General features: G+C 48.3%; 2 protein-coding genes across 3 annotated transcripts; one reads left to right on the top strand and one right to left on the bottom strand.

Moving 5' to 3' along the window:
* Positions 1-47: 47 nt before the first annotated feature.
* On the bottom strand, positions 48-4476 carry TMEM141 (transmembrane protein 141). The gene is made up of 5 exons (XM_053473014.1): positions 4349-4476; positions 2162-2228; positions 1716-1799; positions 846-953; positions 48-274 (listed from the first exon to the last, which is right to left on the bottom strand). Exons 1-5 carry the CDS (start codon positions 4400-4402, stop codon positions 213-215), a joined length of 375 nt encoding a protein of 124 aa, XP_053328989.1. The 5' UTR covers positions 4403-4476; the 3' UTR covers positions 48-212.
* A 1943-nt stretch (positions 4477-6419) lies between these two features.
* Positions 6420-27794, top strand: TRAF2 (TNF receptor associated factor 2). 2 transcript variants are annotated; one of them, XM_053473550.1, is made up of 11 exons: positions 6420-6469; positions 14440-14646; positions 15212-15290; positions 17562-17660; positions 23662-23823; positions 24124-24198; positions 24575-24649; positions 25977-26333; positions 26579-26756; positions 27330-27478; positions 27562-27794. In XM_053473550.1, exons 2-11 carry the CDS (start codon positions 14453-14455, stop codon positions 27778-27780), a joined length of 1587 nt encoding a protein of 528 aa, XP_053329525.1. In that variant the 5' UTR covers positions 6420-6469; positions 14440-14452; the 3' UTR covers positions 27781-27794. The 2 variants fall into 2 exon arrangements, with proteins under 2 accessions (XP_053329525.1, XP_053329526.1); XM_053473551.1 differs by having other exon boundaries at positions 6447-6473.
* Positions 27795-27815: the final 21 nt, after the last annotated feature.

Below are 27815 nucleotides of genomic sequence, written 5' to 3'. Positions count from 1 at the left end.
TGAAGCTTTTCTTTTGTGGATTCCCTTCAATGAACACAATGGGGATATTTGTGAGAAAATAAAGCGGTGCCTCTGCGGTTTTATATAAGAGACACTGCAGTAAAATACACCTCCACAAATATTTCCCAACGTGTATTGGGTCGGGGTAGATGGGCCGAGTCATCCCTGCCCCATCCTTTAGCTCGCTCCGATCCTCCAAATAATCTTCAGGTTCACTCCATCTTGTCCCCGTACTTTGTCATCTTCTCACTAGGATCCACTTTTTGCTGTATTTCTGAAATAAAGAGATCAGACTGGATTTAGACTCGGGTGCTGCCTCGCTGCACCGCAACTATGGAGAGTATGCCAAGCGTGATGTATGTGAGTTATGTGTACGGCTGAGTATGGTGTGTGCGTGGCGGAGCGTGGCGTGTGTGGCGGAGCGTGGCGTGTGTGGCGGAGCACAGTGTGATGTGTGTGTGTGAGACTGAACGTGGTGTGTGTGTGTGGCAGTGTGTGTGTGTGATTGAACATGGTGTGTGTGTGGCAGAGTACAGTGTGTGTGTGGCAGAGCGTGGTGTGTGTGTGTGGCAGTGTGTGTGTGATTGAACATGGTGTGTGTGTGACTGAGCGTGGTGTGTGTGGCAGAGTGTGGCGTTTCTGACCATGCACAGTACGATGTGATGTCACCGAATATTATCAGACCAACTAACAGTCCTAATTTTTTTCTGTTAAACATCACAAATATATAAATTCCAGGTAGTATCCTGGGTCCAAAAACAAATCTTGATCCACATGCACCTGCCTTATAATGACAGTCTACTCCCGCCGCATGTCCCCGGTTACATTACAGGGTCTATAAGCACCTCTAGCAGCCGGCGACGGGGTTTCTCCGGTTTCCAGATAAATCCACAGGTCGGAGCATCTTTGCGTCTCCCGTCTCGTCACTCCATAACTGGCCACCGATCCTGCAACTGAAGCCAGGCCACGGTTACTTTATCACAGGGGCGACTCTACCGCTCCCCTCCCCCAGTACTCCTGAGGGCTTTTGGTAATTTCTCCTGAAAAAGGGGGATTCTGACACCGAATGAGGGGAGCGCGGCTCGAAAGCAAAGAAATTATTAACGGCTGATATCCAAGACTTATCTGCTTACAACAGATGGCGCGGAGACAGAAACTCGCTTCCAAACAGCGCCCTGCCAACTCACAACCACATGGCAAACCGTCAACGAGATCGGCCAGCTAACAGCGGGCTCTTGCAATCAACGAATCATTACTGTTAGTGAGCGAGACAAGCAAGATTTCGGTTGTAAGCCGTGCGCCAAAAAGCTACACAATGCAAGGTTTAGTGCGGCCCATCCGCAGCGGGAACCCGAATCCCCCCAACCGGAGAGCTCTGTATGCAGTCATAATTTGCCGGTTTTCTTATATTATTGCGTCTTTTGCAGGGAATCTGCATGCGTTCGTAGGAGAGTCTCTTGTGCAAACCGCAGACACGGCTGGGATATCATCACCGCTGACGCGCGGGTCCGGTGCCCGGTGTCATGTGACGCCTCAGCGGTGTTTGATGCAGAAAACAAAAATATTCAACAGAAAATTAGGTCTTGTGCCCTGGACATTTATGCAAATCTGAATAATTTGCATATGTGGCTGCATGCTGATTGTATTAGGTTTAAGGGTGTTTTCTGTACATAGACAGCAGGCCGTAGTTTTCAGGTTCCCGCTGACTCTCTTACCCACAGATATAAGGACACTCCACTGCAGGGGATACGGCAGCCTCGTGTTCAGCAGCTTCTGGGCAATAAAAGCAGCCCCTGAACCTGCAAATACAAACATACTCATGCAGCACCAAGGCTGGCTATAGTTGTCTCGCATAAGTGGTCAGTTGAACACCTGTGAACAGGTAAAAGGCTCTTATGGCCAGCATCAGGACCACCTGCCCGACAAGCACTGGCAAAGAGCCTTTTTTCTACTCTGGGGCAAATTTTTTGTGATTTTTTTTTTTGCCCCAAGCAATGACTTTTAATCCATCTTTCCTTATTTACCACTGCATGCGCTCAGTTACTTCTTCACTATATCGAGAGCTCCGAATACACATTGCCTGGCTCGATAGGCGTGATATATTGTATTATAAATCCTGAGTTCTTGTGGTCTGGCTTTCGATTGCTGTAATAGGGATTACCTGTTATAAAAGTTCCTATCCCCTTCACAAAAGCACGCGACTGACACCCAGCGTACTCCGACAAGCCCTGAAACAGAAAGAGAGACGTGACAACAGCACCGTCTAATGATCTGTCTGCGGTGGTCTCCAAGACCCTACACAGGTCCAGTATCTGCAGACTAATCCATGCCACGTGTCCACCGTACACGTCCCGATTCCCGCCGGCCCGCAGAAGCAACCTATTCAGTCTGAGACTTCCCTATACTCTCTGAGAACTGCGTGTTTATGATGACACGTCTATTTTTCACTGAAAACGAGGGCAGCTCGAGCCTCTATCGATTCTAACACCGACCTACTGGGACCATAAATCAAGAACACAACAGAAACACCAGCTGGAACTGGATGTCCAAATAAAGTCAAACGCTCATTCTATGCCATTATATACGCGTATAGCGCGAAACGCGCCAAGCCCGCACCTGTCAGGAGTTCCCTTTGTCCTTTAATTACTGACCAAAGATGTGTATAAAACCGTCCATGCTGGATCGCTTCACTTACCTTCAAATAACGCATTATGTCTCCTCCCTTCCTAATCAGCAGAATCTGTACAGGGACCTCACGGTATTCGAGGCCTTATGCTCTCAGAAGCGCCCGCCAGCGGGGGCCATCTCCTTGCTCTATTCATTGCTGCTGTCTGGGTTGTCGGACTCGCCCCCTTCATTTTGCCTGACGTGGGAATCTGTGTGTGACGTACGACTCTCCGACGCTGACTGGACCAAGATATTCTCCCTCACCCATCAGAGTTCTAGAGCCACCAAGGTACAAGAGACTAATTATAAAATCCTGTCCCTATGGTACCGCACACCTGAGAGGTTACACGCCATGTTCCCGACTGCCTCCGTCTGCTGTTGGCGGTGCGGCCGCGATGTTGGTACCATGCTTCACATCTGGTGGGCCTGCCCCGTGTTACAGGTGTTTTGGAAGGAGGTATACCGGGTTATTACAGAGCTTACGGACTCACCCCCGCCTTACCAGGCGCTGTCCATGCTTTTGCATCACACGTCGCTCCCTGTCTCGCGTTATAAGAAATCGGTCGTTCGTCATTTGCTTGATGCGGCGAGATGCCTTATCCCTCTAAATTGGAAGTCGGTCCATCCTCCGACGCTCCTTGCCTGGATGTCCAAGGTAGAGGACATCAGGGTGATTGAGGACCTTTCTGCCACTTCTCTCAAACAGAGGGAGGCTTACACCGCTACCTGGTTCCACTGGCTCTCCTTCTTGGGTAGGCGCACTCCATGATTGCCTCCTTCGTGTGGGGTGTATGTTTCTTTTCGCCTCTTTGTATCGTTGATGCTTGGATGGGCGCCTGGTCATGTTTGTTTCACCTGTATCCTTTGTGTTTTATTCGATCAGGTTTGCTCATTTTATACACTGTGTCTTGCTGGCATGTTATATTGCAATTGCTGTTTTACTTCCTTTGCCTTTGTCCCTTTCCCCTTTCCCCCTTCCCCCCTTTTTTGCCTTCTGTACCCTTCCTTCCCCCATCCTGTATAAAATTTTGAAAAACCCAATAAACTTTGGATTTTGAAAAAAAAAAGATGTGTATAAAGCACATTTGATTTTATTTGGACATCGACCTCCCAGCGTTTCAAAAGTGCCGAGTCTGCAGCACCACAACCCCCTCCCCCGGCAGTTAAACACACCTGCTCTGCACACCCGCTCTGCCCAAAGAGATAGATGAACACCAGGCCCTGGGTGAATATATAAGATTTACCTAAATTGCCCTAATTAGGCCGCACCTGCCCCTTATCACAGAACACACACCTTACATCGTAAAATAAATATTTCCGCTCTAATACAAAGGCAGCATTGAAACGACGCGGCACAGAACCCGATACATAGTCACATACCCGGGAACTCTCATCCTTATCAACGATTTGGGTCACCTGCGCTGGGACAGATGACAGACTGAAAAGTTTCAGCCTCTTTTATGCCTGCACATACTTAACGAGCAGCAGTCCTGAGAATCGGGACACCAAGCAGTTATCAAAACTGACCCAGAAAGTTAGTAACTGGGAGAAAAACTATACAATGTTTCTCTTGCCTCCTCTGTGCCGCTTTTTCCTCCCCTGATGCCCCTCTCGCCTATGAGCCCTGAATGTTTGAATGCCTTCTGCCCAGCACACACACAGTTACGGAGCAGACACACACCGGGTGCTTGGCAGCCACAGCATCATCCACCCGAGACAGACCCACGGTAACCATCCTTGGTGTGGGACCTCCTGCGTCTCCTTGTCGTGCCAGTCTTGGCACGCAGAGCACTTCCTGGTCCGTGACACGCAAACAGGACTTCCAGTTCCGATTCGGAGCAGCGCCATCTAGGGGCGCGGAGCTGGTAGCGCAGGTTCCATCACACAGACAGAGGACTATATATCTATATATATATATATCTATATCTATATATCTATATATCTATATATATATATATATACATATGTATAGGGGATCTTTAAGTGGAGCACTGACTCTGTCATTATTACGTTAATGTACGGAAGGTGTACATCAGCTCATACATTGTATCAACAAGTATTTCTTTAGGAGATATCTGGTTTGAAATCGAAGGGATATTTTACACCCTGAAGCTGAGATGTGTGGCAAAAGGTGACCAAACCGGCATTATCTGATCAAATTGCTGTCCTGTTCCTCCTCGCTCCTCTAACAGCATCCTAACGGGCAGCCAAACCAACCAGCAACTAAACAATAGGGGACAGATAACTTGAAGGGGAGGAATAATCCTGCAGATCCCGGGAACAGGAAGTTAAGATGGCTTTAACACATATACATTTATATTTCGGTCCGTAAACACTATCACACGGGCTCATTCAGTGTCATGAACAGCAATACGCAACGCCGAGGCTTCAACTGGGAATCCGACCTCCTTTCAGATGTAATGATTGGCAGCACAGGGGCTCAGTTGTGCCAACTTTCCTGGATCTGGTAGGACAGTCCTGAATCCCATCCTCTAAAGACAGCAGGAGCGGACCTGTAAGAGTTACTAGTGGAGCTCTGCGCTGCTGTCTCCATACTCCGAGGATCTCCGAGGGATGAAATAAAAATGTACCCGATGACGGGCGTACAGCGTCTAACCTCCCCGAGGCTACACTGAACGCCGATTGGTTCGTACCAGTCTGTGATGTCACGTCCAGCCCCGGAAAGCACCAGGAATGTCCCGAGTAATGCTGGGATTTTCTTCCATCGTCAGCCAACGGGCGCCCACGCGCGATAAACCGAAGATGGAAAGTGAAGAGACTCCGGAATTCCTGCATCACTTTCAGGTACCGTTTATAACGAAACGAAACCGGTTCCTGTTTTATGGAGACATGTGCTGCTCCGTGTCACACGGCTGCTCCGTACAAATAACAGACGTGTATACAATGAGAGCAGCCATCTTAACTTCCTGTTCTCAGGATCTGCATGGTTATTCCTCCCCATTAACGTATATCTCCCACGAGGAAAGGAGAAGGTAGAGAACTTCAGGACTGGGAATTAATCAGATGATGCTGGCTCTGCCACAAGCTGCCACCAATCTCAGCTTCCATGAGATTAATGATCTCTGGCGACTCGCGGGTACCTTGTATGAGATGTTGCATGGACTCTAATAAGATTGACCTACATGCCACGTGAGTCCTTTCACCGGGAATGTTTGTGCCCTGAGGGTCTGTGCATTTTACGTCCATGTTCTTCATACAGAGAAGCTATTAAGGGCCGTGGGTCCCATGGGCCTGCGTTCTCTCGGTTTCTTTTTTCTACAGTTTGCAGTTGTCCCACGTGCGCTGGTTTTGACCCAAGTTTTTGGATCTTCACGTGTCCCCCGGTGACGTCTGCTCACCACCCTGTCACCGAATGGAGCCAAATGCAGGGGCAGGAGCCGGACACATCCACAGACGTCAGGGGCAGGAGCCGGACACATCCACAGACGTCAGGGGCAGGAGCCGGACACATACCCAGACTGCAGGAGCTGGGTAAACCTCCAGTGGCAGGGCAGTGCCATGGCTGTAGAGGCAGGAGCTGGGCATTTTCCTGGACTGTAGGGGTAGGAGCTGGACAGGGGTAGGAGCTGGACAGGGGTAGGAGCTGGACAGGGGTAGGAGCTGGACAGGGGTAGGAGCTGGACAGGGGTAGGAGCTGGACAGTTCCAGGGCTGTAGGAAGGGGGCGGAGTAAAGCGGCAGTTGCAGCGCCAGAGGCAGAATCAGCGGCAGCGGATGTATCGGGGGCGGTTCTTTCCTCTCTCAGCAGAAAGGCTCAACGGCTGCGTGGAGCGGACCGGGCGGTAAGTGGGGATCGGGGGAAGGGCCTTCGACGGGGCACAAGCTTCCTGCTGGAAGCACAACGGGGGGTATACGGGGCAGAGGCCCCTGTGTGGCGTAATACGCTGCTTCGGGCCCCCCTGTGTGGGGTAATACGCTGCTTGGGCCCCCCTGTGTGGGGTAATACGCTGCTTGGGCCCCCCTGTGTGGGGTAATACGCTGCTTGGGCCCCCCTGTGTGGGGTAATACGCTGCTTCGGGCCCCCCTGTGTGGGGTAATACGCTGCTTGGGGCCCCCCTGTGTGGGGTAATACGCTGCTTGGGCCCCCCTGTGTGGGGTAATACGCTGCTTGGGCCCCCCTGTGTGGGGTAATACGCTGCTTGGGCCCCCCTGTGTGGGGTAATACGCTGCTTCGGGCCCCCTGTGTGGGGTAATACGCTGCTTCGGGCCCCCTGTGTGGGGTAATACGCTGCTTCGGGCCCCCTGTGTGGGGTAATACGCTGCTTCGGGCCCCCTGTGTGGGGTAGTGCAGTCGTATTGTGGCGTTAATACAGTATGGTGGCTGTTTTCTGGAGTAATAACAGTCCCAGAGGCACTTCTTGTTGTGGGAATGCTCTGCTGTAGACACCTTCCTGTGTGGGGTTATTGTTGGGGCAGTTTAGCGGGTAAAATAAGGGGACAATTTACCAGGGGCTTTACCTGCCGTGTTTACCTCGGTCTGTGAGGTAACTTGGTGGGTGACAGCGGAGCAGGGGGTGCGGGTGACAGCGGAGCAGGGGGTGTGGGTGACTGCGGAGCAGGGGGTGTGGGTGACAGCGGAGCAGGGGGTGTGGGTGACTGCGGAGCAGGGGGTGTGGGTGACAGCGGAGCAGGGGGTGTGGGTGACTGCGGAGCAGGGGGTGTGGGTGACTGCAGAGCAGGGGGTGTGGGTGACAGCGGAGCAGGGGGTGTGGGTGACTGCGGAGCAGGGGGTGTGGGTGACAGCGGAGCAGGGGGTGTGGGTGACAGCGGAGCAGGGGGTGTGGGTGACAGCGGAGCAGGGGGTGTGGGTGACTGCGGAGCAGGGGGTGTGGGTGACTGCGGAGCAGGGGGTGTGGGTGACTGCGGAGCAGGGGGTGTGGGTGACTGTGGAGCAGGGGGTGTGGGTGACTGCGGAGCATGCACTGGGGTGATATCGCTGCCCAGGGGCATACAGGTGCAAATAATACATTTATGTGACAGAGCGGGGCTGCCATCAGCATGTGTGACTGTAGTTTGTGGCCATAGACAGGGTTGGACTCGGGATGCCGATGTGGGGTTTGGTGTCACTGTGTGATTGGTGCAGACGGGGCAGGTGACTGGCCCCTGTGCATTGTGTACTCCAGGTAGACCCTCCTCACCTGGGCATTCCGGAAGACAACGTATTCTTCTTGGGGGGATGCGTTTGACGCAGGATGCTGACCTTTCAGGACATCTGGACCCTTATTCCTCCAGTGCTCATGGAGTTATGTCCTTAACCCCTTCATTTCTCTAGGCGGGGGTGCAAATAAGCGATTTGGAGGGGTTTGCGTTAATCGTCTCTACGTTTTAAGCAGGAATTGAAAGAGTTACATTTACTGTCTCGGTTTCTGCGACTCGGTAAGAAGCAGTCAGCAGGTTTTCTGGGCACGGCGCATGTTGGGGGGGCATTTTTTTATTGTTTGAGAATTAAAAACGATTTTAAAAAAGTTTGGCTTTATTCATCGGATGGCTTTGCAGATACAGTTCCGTAACTGGGGGGGTTCGCTTGTCTGTCTGGGTGGTCGCTGCTCACACTTCTTTTTTTGCTATAGGAGATGATTTTTCAGTTTTTTTGTCAGATGAAAAGTTTTCATTGCAGTTTCTGTGCTGTTTTACAGCAACCCCCCCGGCTCGAGGTGATGTGATTGCAAGATCTGTGCTCCGGCGTGAATGATTGGAGAATAAGATGAGGAATGACGTGTAATATTATCAGAAGGCAGATAGCCGCAGTAGCTGGAATGTTAGAGACGTGTCTTTTCCACGTGTACGTTTCATACCTCTGTCTGTAAGGAAGAAGCTGCCCTGTCTGCAGGTTAACCCCTTTTACAAAAACAGCTTTTCAAGTGACGGCAGCTCCTTTCTTTCTTTCTGATTGATAAACTATCAGTGATGTCTTCATGTAAACTGATCGTTAAGAGAATTTAAACGGAAATTTAAAAGGTGCGGGAACTGCTGCCAAAGCCCTGGGTTAAGGGGTTGGAATAGAATGAATGAGTTTTGGTGCCCGGTATTACCTGGTCATCAGAAAAGCCTGCCGTGCCGACTGGTTTTGCAACTGGAGTTGGCCTTTGTAGGGAGTGGACAGATTAATGAGATGGGACTCTCTTTTCCCCCTGATACCCCTCTTTTCCCCCGATACCCCTCTCTCCTCCCCTGACACGCCTCTAACCTTTGGACTTGAAGGCGTTGTTAGCTGGGTGTGCATCGCGTGAGTTGAGAAACGGCAAAAATAGAATTGTATTACAAAAGAGTAAAAATGTGTGATTATGGTGATGAAAATGTATATTGAAATGTATAGGCCGGGGAACGATGTGCTTTCTCTGTTCACGTGGCAGCTGAAATTTGCACCCTGACCGTAAGCCAACGAGGTGTAAATATATGATCAGGCAGAATGAATGGGGGCCGAAGATCACACGTGTTACGGTCACTCAATAAGGGTGCAGGTACATCGCGTATTGTGTGTGGTGAACGAGTAGCGAGGACTGGATCTATCGATGTACTTTCCTTTTATGCGGACACTTTCAAAAAACTTATTTATTATTCAAAACAATTTATTTTATAGAGACACAAAAATACGTCCTCGTGTCCCATGTGTTGCAGCCAAAAAAGTGACTCCAAATGACGTGCTGTTTGTTGCGCCATTTAGTCGATCCGCAAGTTCGCTCGCCGCTCTGTGTTTGGCCGGCTGTGTTGGGATCAATAAAGTTGTAAAAAAAAAACCTGCCAAAACACACAAAAGTATTAAAAAAAAATAAAAAAAAAGTATTTACACATATTCAAACAAAAACAAAACAAAAAACAAGTATTTACACATACACAAAAAAACGTATTGGCTCCAGGAAAGTATTAATATTGAAATAATGAAATACTTTTCAAATATTTGTAATAAAATATCTCAACGGTCGTTCAGAACGGTTCCTGTTTTCCCGCATCAAATGATTTTTTTTTTTTTAAATAAAGCAGAAGAGCTGTACGTCTGATATGATATAGCACAAGCTTTCAGGACACGGAAGTCTCTTAGTCGGGTTTTAACAAAGTTGCTGCTGTAGCGTTTTCTGTTACAAAGCAGGAAGAGGAGGCTTCCAGGCTGCAGCTTTAATGCAGGCGCTCGTTATGTCTGTTTAACCAAAGCGCGGGTTATTTGACTCAAACGCTCGTATATGTTTTATGCACACAAACTGGTTGCCTGTAATACTCTCGGGCCGCTCGTCAGAAGAGTATAATACCTTACATGTATGTATGAAGCGCCAACAGATTCCGTAGCGCTGTTACAATAGGGGGCTTTAAATAGATTAATGACGTTTAAATTTGCAACATACAATTTGACAATAAGATGTAGGGAGGAGCGTGTGCGTTCCGCGGCAAATGAATTCCAAAAACTCCCCAGAACATTAACTTTTCTGAGGATGTTTCAGCAGTTCTTGCTGACTGTAATAAAGTTTAAATATTTAACCCTAGAAAAACGAGTGTGACAAGTACTTTTAGTTGTAAATGTCATGTGCGTTCTGCACGGCAACCACCTGTGCATCTAAAATAAAAGCAGTCGTTGGGATGCTGCTGAGTACTTTTGTCCCACTCCCCTTGATTGTATTTAAGATACTTCAGTGTTATTTAAACAAGTGACGGGGGCCGCGAAACGCGTCAAACATTCCGTGCCGGTCATGTGGCTTATCTCTGATCATGTGACTACCTGCGAGCCGCAGGAACAGACGCATTTATACTCTGACAGCTTCGCTGGTGCCAGTATGGCTGGGCTGGTATCAGGGCTATTCCGGTTAGTTGCGGGTGGCTCAGTCTACAGATTTGTCATCAGGGTTTGAATGAAGAACTCGTTGCCCCAAATAGATGTGCTGTGAAAAAAACCCAGGACAGGAAAGGGTGGTTTCTGTTCCGTGCTGTTGGTTTTTATGAAATAAAATATACTCCATTTTTGCTTCCTGCTAAAGCAACTAACAAAGGCTTTGTCTTGCTGCTCTGTGATAGCTGGAGGTCTATGGGGAAGCGACACGGAGGAGGCAGCCCAGTAGAGTTTGGGAACCTGCTGGCCAAGTACCATAAGAGTACTGTGTGATAACTGTGTGATTCGTGTGGGGGGATAAAGCGCGTAGGATGATCAAAGAACGAGCGTCTCGCTTCATCCTTTAACAATAAGCTCTTTGTGGGTTAGAATAGCGCGGGGCTCCTCCGTCCTCGAGTGAATCTGTATCCTGATCTGCGCTCGCTGGGGTTATACACAAAGAACAGCGCGGGTGAAAAAGTGGAGCAATCGGCAGGAATGTTCTAACGGTTGCTATGACAACTGCTCCACTTCTGTCTCTTTCCTTGTTTGGGAAAGTATCTTTTCCCAGCTTACATCATACGCCAGAAAAGAAGGAAATGATGCAGGAGATGGTTATTCAATTTTTTTTAAATTTCTGTAAGCGGTCAAACTGCAGCTTCCTGCTTCTGCTTCCTGTTCCGCCATATCCGTTGTACTCGCATTGGCAGCAGACGTGTAGCTCTCCAGCATCTGCTGTCTCTTCCCTGGGGACCTGCGCTTATAGTTTTTGGGGGATTGTGACTATGATGGAGTTCTCTGGATAGACGGGTGGTACCGGCCGTCGGGCAGCGACACCGCGCATGCAGGCGGGTGAGCAAAAAAATAAGACTCATATCTGTCAGTCCACCCCTGACGAGTCTGTGCCTGTTTATATGTCAATTTTATGTGTTTTTTTATAGAAAGACATAGACTTTGCACTTGTGAGAACCGGCAACAATGAAGTTGGCTTGCATGCAATTGAAAATGCCGACGCTCAGTGGGCGCCGGTGTATGACATCATAGGCGGCGAGCTCCCCCCTTACCTAGGGGTGCAGGGGCTTTACAGAACCGAAGGGCATTCCAAAGAAATGCCAGGCATGGGATTAGTTTTACTCGGTCATTACTTTTTAAGTAAGAAGCCGAAACTGTTTTGGAATGCGGTTGGGAAACAGAGTATTGCGAAAAAACAACTCGGCGAGGATCTCTACAGTCTCTCTGGGCATTTGGGTCGTCTCTCTCTGGGCATTTGGGTCGTCTCTCTCTGGGCATTTGGGTCGTCTCTCTCTGGGCATTTGGGTCGTCTCTCTCTGGGCATTTGGGTCGTCTCTCTCTGGGTATTTGGGTCGTCTCTCTCTGGGCATTTGGGTCGTCTCTCTCTGGGCATTTGGGTCGTCTCTCTCTGGGTATTTGGGTCGTCTCTCTCTGGGTATTTGGGTCGTCTCTCTCTGGGCATTTGGGTCGTCTCTCTCTGGGCATTTGGGTCGTCTCTCTCTGGGCATTTGGGTCGTCTCTCTCTGGGCATTTGGGTCGTCTCTGGGCATTTGAGTCGTCTCTCTGGGTATTTGGGTCGTCTCTCTGGGCATTTGGGTCGTCTCTCTCTGGGCATTTGAGTCGTCTCTCTGGGTATTTGGGTCGTCTCTCTGGGTATTTGAGTCGTCTCTCTGGGCATTTGGGTCGTCTCTCTCTGGGTATTTGGGTCGTCTCTCTCTGGGCATTTGGGTCGTCTCTCTGGGTATTTGGGTCGTCTCTCTCTGGGCATTTGGGTCGTCTCTCTCTGGGCATTTGGGTCGTCTCTCTCTGGGCATTTGGGTCGTCTCTCTCTGGGCATTTGGGTCGTCTCTCTCTGGGCATTTGGGTCGTCTCTCTCTGGGCATTTGGGTCGTCTCTCTCTGGGCATTTGGGTCGTCTCTCTGGGGGCATTTGGGTCGTCTCTCTGGGTATTTGGGTCGTCTCTCTCTTGGGCTGGCATTTCTTCTCTAACAGATATCCTTCCCTCCTGTGTATAAATGTCTCTCCGCGCAGATTCTTTCCTAGATAGACTTTATCTTTAGTCTTCATCTAGAAACCCTCGCCCCGTCTGCGTGTACTGGGTGTACTGGGTACCGCTCATGTACCTCTGTATGGTATGTTGTCAGCTGCATGCCTTTAATGCCCGCCGTGTATGACTATGAGGGCACATACTTGGTGACCCCTACAGGAAGGGCCAGTAGGAATGCGGCCATGTGACATCTTACCTCACGAATCATCTGGTGATATAGCTGGTGACTTACACTCCATACCCTCCATGATTCACTTCTCTTGTGGCCTAGATTACTCACCACAGAAAATTACTATTTACAAATGTTCGTTTAACCCCATGTGGTGCTCATTCACGTTACTGCACGAGAGGTGTTAAATTAGGGATGCACCGATATATCGGTGGCTGAAAGGGCATTATCGGCAAAATGCACCCCCCAAAAAAAAAAGTTCGAAAATAATCATCCGCAGGGGTCAGACTGCTTACCTGTGCAAGCGTCTCTTGTACCGGCCAGGAGAATCAGGAACCCAGCAGAGTCAGGTCACATGACTCTGCTGTGTTCCTTCTTCCCCTGGGGGCGGGACAAGAGACTGCAGAGGGAAGAAGCCGGGCCCCTGCAGAAGTCTGGGAGTGAGAGATCTGCAGTTCAGATAAGGGGGTGGTGGAGGGTGAATGAGCAAGCATGCATGATTAAGGGAATGAATGAGTATATGAATGTTTGTGAATGAGTGTGTGTGTGGGGGAATAGCATGGCATAGGGAGCCTGTAATCACACTCCGGTAGCACACCTACCCAACGCTCTGCGAGGTAATGGCAAGTCAGAACAGACAGAAGAGAGGGACGCACTGTAACAACATTCCACATTCTATATTATTATTTTAACCATAATGTACTGAAACTGAAATTTCAGGTTTTTTATCACAAATAACACACCAAAATTTGACAGAAAATTTCAATAACAATATTAATGGGGGGGGCGCGACCTGATCTCGAGCTCCTCCTGTCTGGGATGATTTGGGGAAATCTCCAAGCAGCAACAAAACCTGTCGTAAACCGGTAAACCTGTAATTACAGCTGTCCTCCGCGGCGTCTTCCTGACGCCCAGTCCTGTAGAGTAACTTTCTGTGTGTTGTTAGTAACCTCCGCCATCACGTGGCACAGAACATGTGATGAATGCGGAGTTAGAACATTCTGAGGTAGTTAAATGGTCCGTGAAGTCCACAAAAGCAGTCAGGACAGGAACGTACTCGCCGTCTCCGTTAACATTAACTCAGGGGAGAACCGGCCTCGAGACCTCTTCTGGTTTCTCCCGGTTCCTGGTATCTGTAAGCACGACTTTTGACATTGAAGGTCCAGCAGGTTCTAGATCACCTCCCATAAACAAAAGACAGCGGAGCAGACTGGTAACAGAGGCTCTCCTGAACCCTCTGGGAGCAGAAGAGCCGAGAACTAAATAATAGGGGCGACGTACCCCCCAAACACCATTTATATAAGAGGAAAATGACACAACCTAAACACCACTTCATCCTCTGCTGGAGCTGCGGAATGCACGAGGTGTTTAGATTGTTAGCTCTGGAGGTTCTGAATTGGCAGATAAAACCTCTTGGAGCTTTGGAAGGAGGTCTTGAGGTGTGCAATGCATTATGGATCCCTGATCCCTCTATTTGATATGTTGTTTCTATAAGTCAAGTTATTGTGTAACATATTACTAGTTATTTTCTGTTGTACAGCGCTGTGGAGTATGATGGCGCTGCTAGCAGCACTGAAGGTTTATGGCATAGCATGAAGGAGTAATAAAATACCCGGCGCTCCCACTGATGTATAAGTAAAGTCATTGTGTAAATATCCCAGAACCACATCAAAAGCCGATAGATTGTAATTCCGTTTTTTTTTTTTGTTTGTTTTTTTTGTCTTTGAAGTGGTTTTTTTTACATGGCCGCTGCCAGATTAACAATTACTCCGCCGGGATCGTTGGACGTTAACAAGCCTGGCTTCAACACAGAGATCCTCGACACCAAATTGGAAGTGAAATATCAATGCTCCGACTGCAAGGATATCCTGAGGAGACCTTTCCAGGCCCAGTGTGGGCATCGCTACTGTTCGTACTGTCTGCGGAAGATCATTAGGTGGGCAAAACTAAAAGAAACGGATGGTGGGATTAAGGAACCCGTCCCAGGGAGGAGAGAGTTGTAGGTGCTCTCGTCTCTAATTATGGTGATTCTATCCCATCTTCAGTTGGCCAACACTGGGGTGAGCAGTGACTTTTTTCTGTACCCTTCTTCTTGCGCTTGTAATGTAACCCATCATTGGCATTTCCAGGTATTCCTCCAGATGAAGGCTGGGGATAGTTGGTGGGCTCCAAATAATAATATGAGCCACCCCGCCACTCACTTCAAGCTGGGGGGACATCTTAGAATAAAACAAACATTAAAAGGCTGGACATGGACAGGGTAACATGAAATCTTCCCCAGCTATAGAGAAAGGGGAATCGATAACTATAACTATGGATTTATTCAGAAAATCCAAATAATCCAAATGTTTAATGTTGTTCACTTAACTGCACATGGCCAACCTCATGGAGCTTCTCCTGCAGGAAGGGCTGAGCTGGCCCTGTGTAATGCATAGTTAAATCTGTTACAATCTGTGATGTCATTATATTAATGTTCTGCATGAAATCTCTGTCACCCTCAGTCCTGGTCCTCAGAAGTGCGCCGCCTGCATTCAGGAGGGGATATACGAGGAAGGAGTTTCACTCTTGGAGAGCGGTTCGGTACGTTGCAGTCCTGCGTTAAAGGCGCTGTTCCACCTAGGGTCCTCCTTAAATCATGTAGAGAGAAGTTAAAGAAACCTGTCAGAAAAAACTGTGTTCAAAGGTTGAAATACTGCACTTGCCAAGAAACAGTTCTGTCATTCCTCCAAAGCCCCCTTCTCTATGTATTACATCACAGCCGTCTGATCGCCTCAGCCACCCCCAACTGGCAATTCATACTATACAGACCTCGATACACCGTGATGGCCGGTGATTGTGAGTGAGTTATGATGTGTGATGGAGTGAGGTGTTTTCTGTGATGGCCGGTGATTGTGAGTTATGATGTATGATGGAGTGAGGTGTTTTCTGTGATGGCCGGTGATTGTGAGTTATGATGTATGATGGAGTGAGGTGTTTTCTGTGATGGCCGGTGATTGTGAGTGAGTTATGATGGAGTGAGGTGTTTTCTGTGATGGCCGGTGATTGTGAGTTATGATGTGTGATGGAGTGAGGTGTTTTCTGTGATGGCCGGTGATTGTGAGTTATGATGTATGATGGAGTGAGGTGTTTTCTGTGATGGCCGGTGATTGTGAGTTATGATGTATGATGGAGTGAGGTGTTTTCTGTGATGGCCGGTGATTGTGAGTTATGATGTATGATGGAGTGAGGTGTTTTCTGTGATGGCCGGTGATTGTGAGTTATGATGTATGATGGAGTGAGGTGTTTTCTGTGATGGCCGGTGATTGTGAGTTATGATGTATGATGGAGTGAGGTGTTTTCTGTGATGGCCGGTGATTGTGAGTTATGATGTATGATGGAGTGAGGTGTTTTCTGTGATGGCCGGTGATTGTGAGTTATGATGTGTGATGGAGTGAGGTGTTTTCTGTGATGGCCGGTGATTGTGAGTTATGATGTGTGATGGAGTGAGGTGTTTTCTGTGATGGCCGGTGATTGTGAGTTATGATGTATGATGGAGTGAGGTGTTTTCTGTGATGGCCGGTGATTGTGAGTTATGATGTATGATGGAGTGAGGTGTTTTCTGTGATGGCCGGTGATTGTGAGTTATGATGTATGATGGAGTGAGGTGTTTTCTGTGATGGCCGGTGATTGTGAGTTATGATGTATGATGGAGTGAGGTGTTTTCTGTGAAGGCCGGTGATTGTGAGTTATGATGTATGATGGAGTGAGGTGTTTTCTGTGATGGCCGGTGATTGTGAGTTATGATGTATGATGGAGTGAGGTGTTTTCTGTGATGGCCGGTGATTGTGAGTTATGATGTATGATGGAGTGAGGTGTTTTCTGTGATGGCCGGTGATTGTGAGTTATGATGTATGATGGAGTGAGGTGTTTTCTGTGATGGGTGTGATTGAGGGAGTATTTTGTAATAGATGGTGAGGTGTTTTGTTATGGGAGTGAGGCACTTTGATAGGTGTGATGGGTGTTGATATTTGTTTAAAAAAAAGGAATGTCTGGACAACCAGAAATCATGTGCACTTTATTACGTATGATATGAGTGTTACTTTTTACATGTAAATGTACGGAGAGATTCCTCAAAATCCCATCCCGCACTTATTCTCTCATGCTAACACTATATACTAACATACACACACACACGTGTGTTATAGATGGGGCTGAACACACACACAGACACACACGTGTGTTATACATGGGGCTGAACACACACAGACAGACACGTGTGTTATACATGGGGCTGAACACACACATACACACACGTGTGTTATACATGGGGCTGAACACACACAGACAGACACGTGTGTTATACATGGGGCTGAACACACATACACACACAGACACACACATGTGTTATACATGGGGCTGAACGTAATGAAAGAAAACTCCCAAAACTGTATGAGCCGTTGTCTCGTGTCAGAAGGAGGCGGAAAATAAAATGGGGAAAAAAATCGGGGTTTTTTTGTAGTTTGTTATTCTGTTGCCCTGATAATAATCAGATAAAGCAGTTGGGGTTTATCAGAGGCTTCGCGGACCCCTTTATCGCGGACATCCTACATAAAACGCGAGGAAATAAAGGGACTTTCCAGATCGGAAAAGTGACCGAGTTTAACCAACCAAAATAACCTCGCGGACGCGGCAAAAATAAAACAATCTGAAAGGCTTTCAAATATTTATAGTCATGGAGACGAGGCTCTGCTTCTTTCCTTCGTTAAAAGCCTGCGGGAGGCCCCTTTTGATGCGTTTTCGAGCTCATCGCCGGGTTCCTGCTGCCCGTGGCGGCCGGTGAATAACGCGATCGATCTGCTTCTCGTTTCGCAGGCATTTCCGGATAACGCGGCCCGCAGAGAGGTGGAGAGCCTTCCTGCCGCATGCAGAAATGAGAACTGTACGTGGAAAGGAACTATTAAGGAATACGAGGTGGGTTCAGCGATCGTGAAGAGCTCTCCTTCTAATTCTCCTGGCCGCTTGCCTTTTATGTGGCACGGATACATCGCGTCTCCCTCCGTAACCACGAGGACTTCACAGTCCGTGGACCGCTGAGAATCTGCTCTACGGCCTCCGTGCTTTCTGGTCTGGCCTCTCTGTTGAGGTAAGACCAGGGGAGAGGCGCGGACCCGTCGCGTGGTTATCCTGCCGTACCTCTCATCCCACCTCCGCCAAGACCCCTCATCAGAAGAGGATTGTAGCGGAGAAAGGTTAAAATCGTGGCACGCCAAATTGCAACCAGAACATTTTTAAAAAGCGTTCATGATCGCCTGGTCCGTATAGGAGCGATATGAAAGGATGCAAAGCATGCGGCAGCCTCGCGCGTGCTCACTGCTGCCCCCCATGTTTTACAATAGTAGAGGTGAGAGGGGGGTTCTCGTAGAATATTACTGTCATAGTGAAGTGGCCAATGATTATCAGACCTTTTCTGAGAACAGAATATATCTTTAAAGAGACGATCCTGGCGACCTAAAAATCATGTAGTACTCTGTGTCAGCTGGGCGCAGCCCTGTTAGTTACCCGCCGGTGGCACCGAGACACCACCCCAGCCAGTGGCAATTATTCATAAAACATAATAAATTCAGGGTACCAACCCTGTTAAAGGGAATCTTTTGCTCGGTTTGAACCTTCCTGCGTGTGTTCAGGAGTTTGCTAATTACTGGTTGTATCATATTAAATGTCATTTAGGGCTGCAACTAACGATTATTTTAATAATCGATTAATCGGCCGATTATTTTTTCGATTAATCGATTAATCGGATAAAAAAAAACAATATGCAAATTTTTCGTTTATTTAAAAGAATTTAATGAACTGGATGTTAAAAAACAACTTAAAATTTACATTAACATTCTTATTTTGTTATGATGTAATAAAAAACAATATTTTCAAAGTACAAGAACCCAAACACAATATTTATGAAACAAAATAACCCCAAACATTCTGAAAAGAGGTGGACTATTACTGTTCAAGAAACTTTGCCCCAGCACTTTGCACTTTGCACCCAGCACTTTGCACCCAGCACTTTGCACCCAGCCCTGGCACTTTGCACCCAGCACTTTGCACCCAGCACTTTGCACCCAGCACTTTGCACCCAGCACTTTGCCCCAGCCCTGGCACTTTGCATCCAGCACTTTGCACCCTGCATTCAGCACTTTGCACCAGCACTTTGCACTTTGCACCCAGCCCTGGCACTTTGCACCCAGCACTTTGCACCCAGCCCTGGCACTTTGCACCCAGCACTGGCACTTTGCACCCAGCACTTTGCACTGTGCCCCTGCACCCAGTCTCTAACTCTGCCCTGCACCCAGCCCTGCCCCCACATTCTGCCCTGCCCCCACACTCACACTCTGCCCTGCACCCACTCTGCCCTGCACCCACACTCACACCCTGCCCTGCATCCCCACCCCCACTCTGCCCTGCACCCAGTCTCCCACTCTGCTCTGCACCCACACTCACACCCTGCATCCCCACCCCCACTCTGCCCTGCACCCAGTCTCCTGCCCTGCACCCCCCACCCCCACTCTGCCCTGCACCCCCACCCCCACTCTGCCCTGCACCCCCACCCCCACTCTGCCCTGCACCCACACTCACGAACCGCTCTGTGCGAATGGAGCCACTCGCACAGAGCGAACCGCTCTGTGCGAATGGAGCCACTCGCACAGAGCGAACCGCTCTGTGCGAATGGAGCCACTCGCACAGAGCGAACCGCTCTGTGCGAATGGAGCCACTCGCACAGAGCGAACCGCTCTGTGCGAATGGAGCCACTCGCACAGAGCGAACCGCTCTGTGCGAATGGAGCCACTCGCACAGAGCGAACCGCTCTGTGCGAATGGAGCCACTCGCACAGAGCGAACCGCTCTGTGCGAATGGAGCCACTCGCACAGAGCGAACCGCTCTGTGCGAGTGGAGCCACTCGCACAGAGCGATTCGCTCTGTGCGATCCGTGCACATAGACATGAAGAATACTTACCTCCGGAACGCGTCACATCCGTCACGTAGCTAAAAGAAGGCGGAGACTGCAGAGCGTGTAGCAGAAGCGGGGAACGCTCGCGGAGGTAAGTAAAAGGAGCCGAGTGCTCCAACAACGAATTGATCACTCGATTAATCGATAACGGAAATCGTTATCGATGATTTCCGTTATCGATTATTATCGATTTTATCGATTCGTTGTTTCAGCTCTAATGTCATTTATTCATTGCTTGGAATGAGGCTCCTGCAAACCGGTTGGAACGCTCCAAATGTGCTTCACGGATTCCTGTTAGAGGGATGGGTCGCCGTCATTCCGACCATTATGAATCATGTAGATCAGTTGCTATATATATAATGTGTGTGTGTGTGTGTGTATGTGTATATATATATATATATAATGTCCCATGAGTTATATTCCCCATTGTTCAGTCTCCCCTGCTGTGAAGTTGCTGGCTGCTGCTGATTGGTTCAGGCAGCCTTTGTAAGGGTTGGGAGGAGGAGAGACGCGATCAGACGGCGCTGATTCTGCCGCAGATTTTCGCTTCGATGATTTTGCTAGAAATGTATTGTTTCTGGTACTTTGAGGGTAGAATTGACAAAAAGGATAAACTATATGTAGTTGTAATAAATGAAGATATGCGAAAGGCAGAATTATCATTGGATAAATGGATTATTAGTACATTTTTTATTTATGATAAGATTTTTGGAAACTCCGGGTGTTTTTCCGAACCTGCGCACGGTCTAAAGATACGTCCAGCAGGGGCTTGCCAGCTCGGTTATTTCAGGAATGTGGATTAACTAAACGTTTCCTATCTCGCTGATCACGCCGCCAAACATGCGTGGGATTTATTTCTTTAAAAGGATGGTGATATATTGGCTTGAACATTAAATTCCAGTGAGTGATTCAGTAACAAAACCCATAAAAGTGATCTATAAAAGATTAACGCATCATGGATCATATATATTATTGTTCTATATAGCGCCATCATATTCCGTAGCGCTGTACAATGGGTAGACGTGACGTAACAAGTCGTATATAACCTAACAATATGACTTATATAAACAGGTGAGGAGGGCCCTGTGCACAGGAGCTTACAATCTAGAGGCGTACATATAGCTGTAATGTCGGATATATTTGATTTAGTCCCACAGCTCAGATTCTTTTACTCTTTAAAGGTTTTGTTTTATTAGTCGATAGGAATCTCTGGATATTTAAACCCATCTGGTCCGTGTTTGCTGCCCCTTCGCATACAGCCGCTGCACCTGGCTAAGGCCCAACAGTATCCCCCTCAACGGGGGTCGGGGTTGTAAGCAAAACCTTCTCCCCGGTTTTCTCAGCACTAACTTTGTTTAAATGAATGAATGGCGAGAAAGAGAAGATCGGAACGCTTTGTTTTCATGGTAACTCGATAGCGCTTCAAACCCCGCCAAGCCCTAGTCTGAAACATAATAAAAGTAAATCAGATTTATTTGGCCTTTTATTTGATTAAACATGTATGTCCCTGCCCGTCGGAATCCGTTTACACCCCTGTTCCGATAAACTGGCGCATTCATTCATTCACCTCTGACGAGGTTCTGTAAGTAGACTGCGCGGACGTACGGACGATGGAATGGAGATGAGACCAGAAGTGGCGAGTTTATTGATTGAGGATACGCTCTACCCTGATAGAGACTTTTGTGTCCTTATGTTGAGTAAAGACTGATTCATCAGAGGGGTCGATTGGTCTGCTGCGCAGGGGGTCGTCCTCGGTGTAAACTTTATTCCATCGCCTATACTTGTAGAACCTCAGTCACGGGGGACGGGGCAGGCGATAGTCAGAAACGTTTCTTGTGTGGAAGGTCTGCCGGCAGGACGGAGAAATCTCCCGTCTTTCCTGTTCAATAAAAATGTTTCCTCTGCATGCGAAGAGACGATGGGATCCCTTATTGTTATGGATAGAATTGTTTGCATTTGGTAAAGTTGTGATAGATTGAAATGTTGAATTTCCTTTAGGTGTCGGACCGGGTGTCGTTACTGGAGACGGGCTTGCTGTTGGCCGTCTTTGATAGGGGCGCAGGTGACCACTTCCTTCCTTTCATTCTCTCTTCTGTGGGCGCTTCCTGCTGTCTGCCCGCTTCGTGAGGGGCAGCTGAGTTATTTGGCATTTGTTGAGGGTTTGTGAAGCTGCTTGTTTTTGTTGGACACGTTAAAGGAAATGTGAAGCCGCTTCGGACGCGTTCGTTCGGGGCGTGTGAACCGCTACCTGTCCGCAGTAGTCGTGGGAGCTGCTTTTGGCCAAAACGGAATTTAAATCAGGTGTGCTGGCAAGTATGAATCGTAAGCTCTGCAGACAAGTCTGACGGATGCTGCCAGGCAGTGTGTAGAATTCATGCACTACGCGCGGCGTGTATAGAAGGAATGAGTCAGAGTGACTCTCGGTGCGGAATGCAGGCGTGTCGGGGTTTAAATGTCTCCGGTTCCTGCTTCGTTAGTAAGCCTGAGATGTCGGGGTGAGATGCTGGCGGGCGATTGCCCCCACAAGCGTCTCCGGACCCCGCAGGATACGTTTCCCCGAGCAGACAATGCTGCTCTCATTCTGCTTTCACTTTCTAGCGAGTATAATCATAGAATCTGGAAAGTCCCGTCTGGAAAGCACCGGAACTTTGACAGTAATCTGTACTATGTCATTGGCTTGAAGGCTAATTGCTTTTCAAAATAGTGCCGGGGGGGTGTGGGGGTGTGTGGGGGTGTGTGGGGGGCGGTGCTAGAGCTGCTTCTCCTTTAAGGAAGTGTTTTTTTTTTTTTTGTTTTTTTTAATTTAAATTTACCAGCAGATCGGTCCCCATCCGGCCCCCGTCTAGTCTGCTGTAAAGACTCAAACATTGTTGGTCTCGTCTTAGATTCAGGAGCCGTATGTCTATCCCATGCATATTTAATATCCTCACTGTATTACCCTCTACCACCTCTGCTGGGAGACTGTTCCACTTATCTTCCTTACAAATTCCATCTAATCCCCCGACTCTCTGGTTTTAGATTACGTCCTCTCTTTTGGAATAAGCGTCCCTCCTGTAAATGCGGTTGCAACGGCGCGGGTCGTGTCTTAGGGTCACGGCGCCCCCTTCTCGCGTGTGACGCAGCTCTCACCCCCCCTGTCCGCTCTGATATGAAGTAATTTTCTTTGTTTTTGCATAAATATGTCCTTGTGCTTTGATCCCAAATAACCTTCCCGTTGCGGGCTGTGTCGGGATTTTCCGATATTTACACAAAAAACATTCACCGCCTCGTTTATGAAAATATTTACAAACTCTGGAACCGAAACACGAGAAAGGAAACCCAGACGAGAATTAACTTGTTTCTGTTTTAATAAGATAATTGTGTAACTCCTTAAATATTATTCCCAGAGACTGCGACTCCTATAAAGCTCAGCCATCGATCGTTACACGAGCCGGGGCTTCCCTTACAGAAAATAATATATATATATATAGTTATAGTGTATTGTATAAGACCAATGAGAAAGCAATAGATTGTAAACTCTTCTATTAAGGCTGTGAAATGGTTAACGCCGTATCCTAAATAAACTCCCCTCCGGGTCACATCTCCCCAAAACTGGTGACAGCCAAGGGACAAACAGGGCAGGTTCTGTAACATTTAACCCCATAAGCGGTGCTGGGCCCTTGCTGGCATTCCGCTGGTTAACGTGTCACATGATGCACGGTCACCCCGGCTGGGGAAATGCTCGGCCCTGAACGTACTAAGCGTTTGTTGCTGAATTAAAGGGACAGCATTGGGTGAGACCAAATACCAGCAATTCCTTAAAGCCGCGGCTCGGACCGGCCCTGGGGGTCATCTTGAAAGCGGTTTTACCCCCGTTCGGGGTAATAGGGCAGCGGGGTATTATTCTGTTGCTGGTAACACACCGTGAGCAGTATCAACGCGTGTCGTTCTCGGCCGCTTCCTCTGAGCTTGTGCCGTCTCTTCTTCCAGGCGGCCCACGAAGGAAAGTGCCCGTTTATGAAGGTTCCGTGCCCGGCCTGCCAGTCGTTGATCCCGGTGAATGCGAGAGACTGGCATAACGAGCGTGAGTGTCCGGAGAGAAAACTCAACTGCAGATACTGCAAGCTGTCCTTCTACTTCCCAGACATCAAGGTAAGACACCCCTTTCACACATATATAATGTATACATACCCCCCATCACGGCTAGAGTGCAAGCTTTTGGGCTCTCAGGGACTTGGGTCTTGGTCTGATACAATCTATGTTTCTGTGCCAAGCGCGATGGGGTCTGATATAGAGTCCTGCTTTCTATCGTTACTCCCAGGGTGATGGTCCCTTGGGGATCGCACTCGATTAAAAACGTCCTTATTCTGCTGATTTCTGACCCGATGGCGGCGCTCCAGGCCCCTTTATTTGCCCCGTATCTGAAACGCGCTTCTCTTACTCCTGATTCAGGCCCACGATGAGATCTGCCCCAAATTCCCCATGACTTGTGAAGGTTGCGGCAAGAAAAAAATCCCCAGAGAAAAGGTAAGTTTGGGAAGGAGGCATCCGGATAAAATCTATACATTAAAATCTCATCTCCCAAATATTACAGGAGGAGGGGATTTTAACCGTTATGGTGCCGCAGGGGGAACAGAAGGTGGGGCTCAAACGGTTAACGCTCTCCCAGGGCCGTAGACAATACCTTGCAGATTGTGGGAACTTGGCCCAAAGCAATGAACAGGTTAACCCTGAGGCAGTGATAAGACATTTTCCCCATAAATAATTTAACCTTTTGTGTGTCAGAGAAGTAACATAAATGAAACTGGGTTCGTTCTGCGGTTACCACGGAGACCTGTGAATATTTATATGTGTTTTATTGCGTTATAACCTGCATTATTAACCCTCTGTGCCTCTGCCTCAGTTCCAAGATCATGTAAGGTCCTGCGGCAGGTGTAAGGTGCCGTGCCGGTACCATGTGGTCGGTTGTACTGAAATGGTAAGTGTCGGCTTGCGTCGGGGTTCATTAAGGCAAGGTGCGGGGAACAGGGTTTGCTGAAATTGGGGCCGTCACATATACAGCGTTGCCATTATTCCTAGTAACTTCATCCAAATGACATCACAAGGTGTGTCCGCCAACATGATGTCACCATCACTGCATTTCAATGCCTTATGGGGGGCTGTTTATGTTCCACCCACATAATGCTTTGACTCCACCCCTTCTGAATATGCACATGTTCTAAATGATGGCAAAACCTGCATACCAAATTAGTACCCATCCCCGAGGGGGGTGGAGCCCTTAACAGGAATGGGTTTTAATGCAAAATCATTGAGTAATGGTTAAGATGGCTGCTGCCACATATATATATATATATATATATATATATATATATATATATATATATATATATATATATATACACACATATATATATATATATATAGTAGATCTCCGCTTCCCAGGAGGTAAAACAGTCCCTTTTACACCAAAATACCTCCAGAATAATTCCACTGAATGAAAAGAAAACACAAACGTTGTAATAATGGGTTAACGTTCTGCCAAACGCTGTGCCGCTGCCCCTGTGGTTCCGGATGGAGTCCGCATTCAGTAACACCAGATACGTTTTACACTCTAGATCGGGATCGTATCTGCGTTGATTTAACCCTCTGCAGTAATTTAGCTGAGTTATAATTTCAGCTATGCAGTTACAGCTGCCGCTCCCGACTGCCGCAGGTTAGTAGAGACCTTTGCCGGGGAGGAAAGTCATCGTTATTGCAGAGATACCAGAGATGAGACTGATGTGCACCGAAAAATTACTTTGGCGCCGTTCAAAAGCCGCCTCCAGCCCTGGTTTTGTTTAATATGGGGGTCCATCTTTCATGCCTCTGTGAAGCGGGATGCAGTCGCGAGTACACTCCGGGGAGCAGAGCTCCTACTAAAATCACTAGGTTGGGGGTGCCAGTGATTTAATTGGGAGCTCAAACCCCCCCATGGCTTTAATGGGATCACCACTGCGCATGTACAAGAAGCATACAGACGAATGCATCCTGCTCATGGTAGCGGCAGCTGGGGGCGGAGTTAAACAACGGAAGTCTCAAATAACTTAACAATACAGTCTGCATCTGGTAAATGCATGCATTAAAAATAAAATTTTGGGGACTGCGCCTTTAAAGAAGGCAGTTTTTAGCTGAATATTTTATATTTAGTGTATATATTTAAGCTCTTCCAAAATCTGCAGCTTGTTTTAATAGGCAATACTTTTTTTGTTGTTCATTTACTTCTAATTGCCTCTCAAAATGAATTTGTTCACTTTTTGCCCCCTCAGGTGGAGAATGACAAATCCTTGGAACATGAAAGTAAATGCCTCCCGGACCACTTGGCCAAAGTCTTGGACTCCATCCAGCAGGAGCGGAAGGAGCACACAGAGCTGTCTCAGCGTCTCGGTTCACTGTCTGTGCAGGGCAGCCCCGGGCCCCTTACCAGCTTGACCCCAGCCCCAGCCTCAGCCCTAGAACTCCACAAGCTACTGCTGCAGTTGGAGGCGCTGGGGAAGAAGATCACCACCTTCGAAAACATTATGTGCGTCCTCAACAAGGAGATGGAGAGAACGTCGATGACAGTAGAGGAGCTCATGAAACAGAAACGCGCAGATGAAGACAAGATCGATACATTGATTGCCAAGGTCAGTACAGAGCGCCCGCAGTGGGAGGAGCTTTTTACCAAGACCCCTCCCCCAAAGCAGAGGTTAATTATCTGATTAAGAGGATAATAAGTTAAGATACAACTACCCACAGAACCAACCCCTACTTGCCGGCCCACAACCATCCCCTACTTAGCAGACCACACCCCTGGCCGGCCCACAACCATCCCCTACTTAGCAGACCACACCCCCAGTAAGCCCACAACCATCCCTTTTTGCATCATCAGGTTCGGCAGTTGGAGAGAATAAGCGGTCAGAAGGATAGTCTTCTGGCGGAAATGGAGAGCCGATTACAGGAAATGAATCTTTCCACCTACGACGGGATATTTGTCTGGAAAATATCAGAATTTTCCAAGAAAAGACAGGATGCCACCGTAGGACGCTGTCCCGCCATGTTCTCCCCGCGTAAGTTTCCACCACCACAGACAAAAGACTTGGGCGGGATACGTGTGAGTGTGACCCGCTTACCGATCGTTCCAGTAAATGCGGCAGAACAGCCTCCGGTATTAACCAAGTTACTAGAACAGCCTCCGGTACCGACCCGTTTACCGGACCAGCTATCAGTACCGAGGCCTTTACTGTAACTTTTCTGTAACTTTACGGTGCTTTTCATTGGCCTTTTTAAGCGGTTCCGTCGCAGAATAAAGCGTTCTGCTGTCTCTGTATTTAGTGACGCTCTCGCTCTCTGTGAAATTATATATAAATTCATGAAACATTTTTAACGTTGATTTCCTCTCCCAGTCTCTGCGGGGTTTTGTTAAAACTTTCCAGACATATTTGGAAATATAATCCCTTTCTCCCAGCATGCACCTGGCCCCCCTATCCATTTTAACTTTTTTTTTTTTTAACTAGCAGAACAGATTTGGAATCCCCAAATATCTTAATAATAATAATAAAATGTGTCGGAACCTTTTAAGGTTCTGAGGCAGGTTCTAGGTTCTGCTGCATGAATACCGACTGGTTCTCTGTCTCCTCCAGCTTTCTACACCAACAGATACGGCTACAAGATGTGTTTACGGATCTATCTGAACGGGGATGGCACGGGGCGAGGAACGCACCTGTCCCTTTTTTTCGTGGTGATGAAGAGCCCCAGCGATGCTTTGCTGCGTTGGCCGTTTAACCAGAAGGTCCGTAAGTCTTTGAGAATCTACCGGTTAATTTGTGCTTTATTGTTTAGGCCTCTCTCACCTGCTTCTCTTCCTCTCCACAGGTCACGCTTATGTTATTGGATCAGAACCACCGGGAACACGTGATCGACGCTTTCAGACCGGATATTACGTCGTCGTCTTTCCAGAAGCCGGTCAGCGAGATGAATATCGCCAGCGGGTGTCCGCTCTTCTGCCCCATTTCCAAGCTCGAGGGGAAAAACTCGTACGTCAGAGATGACACCATTTACATAAAAGCCATCGTCGACCTCACTGGCCTTTAGGATGTGGGGAAGCCGCTGCTTAGCCTGTCTGACGG

The sequence above is a fragment of the Spea bombifrons genome, chromosome 8 (assembly GCF_027358695.1).
Source record: "Spea bombifrons isolate aSpeBom1 chromosome 8, aSpeBom1.2.pri, whole genome shotgun sequence".
Taxonomy (NCBI): domain Eukaryota; kingdom Metazoa; phylum Chordata; class Amphibia; order Anura; family Pelobatidae; genus Spea; species Spea bombifrons.
This window is presented reverse-complemented; position numbering and strand designations above follow the sequence as displayed.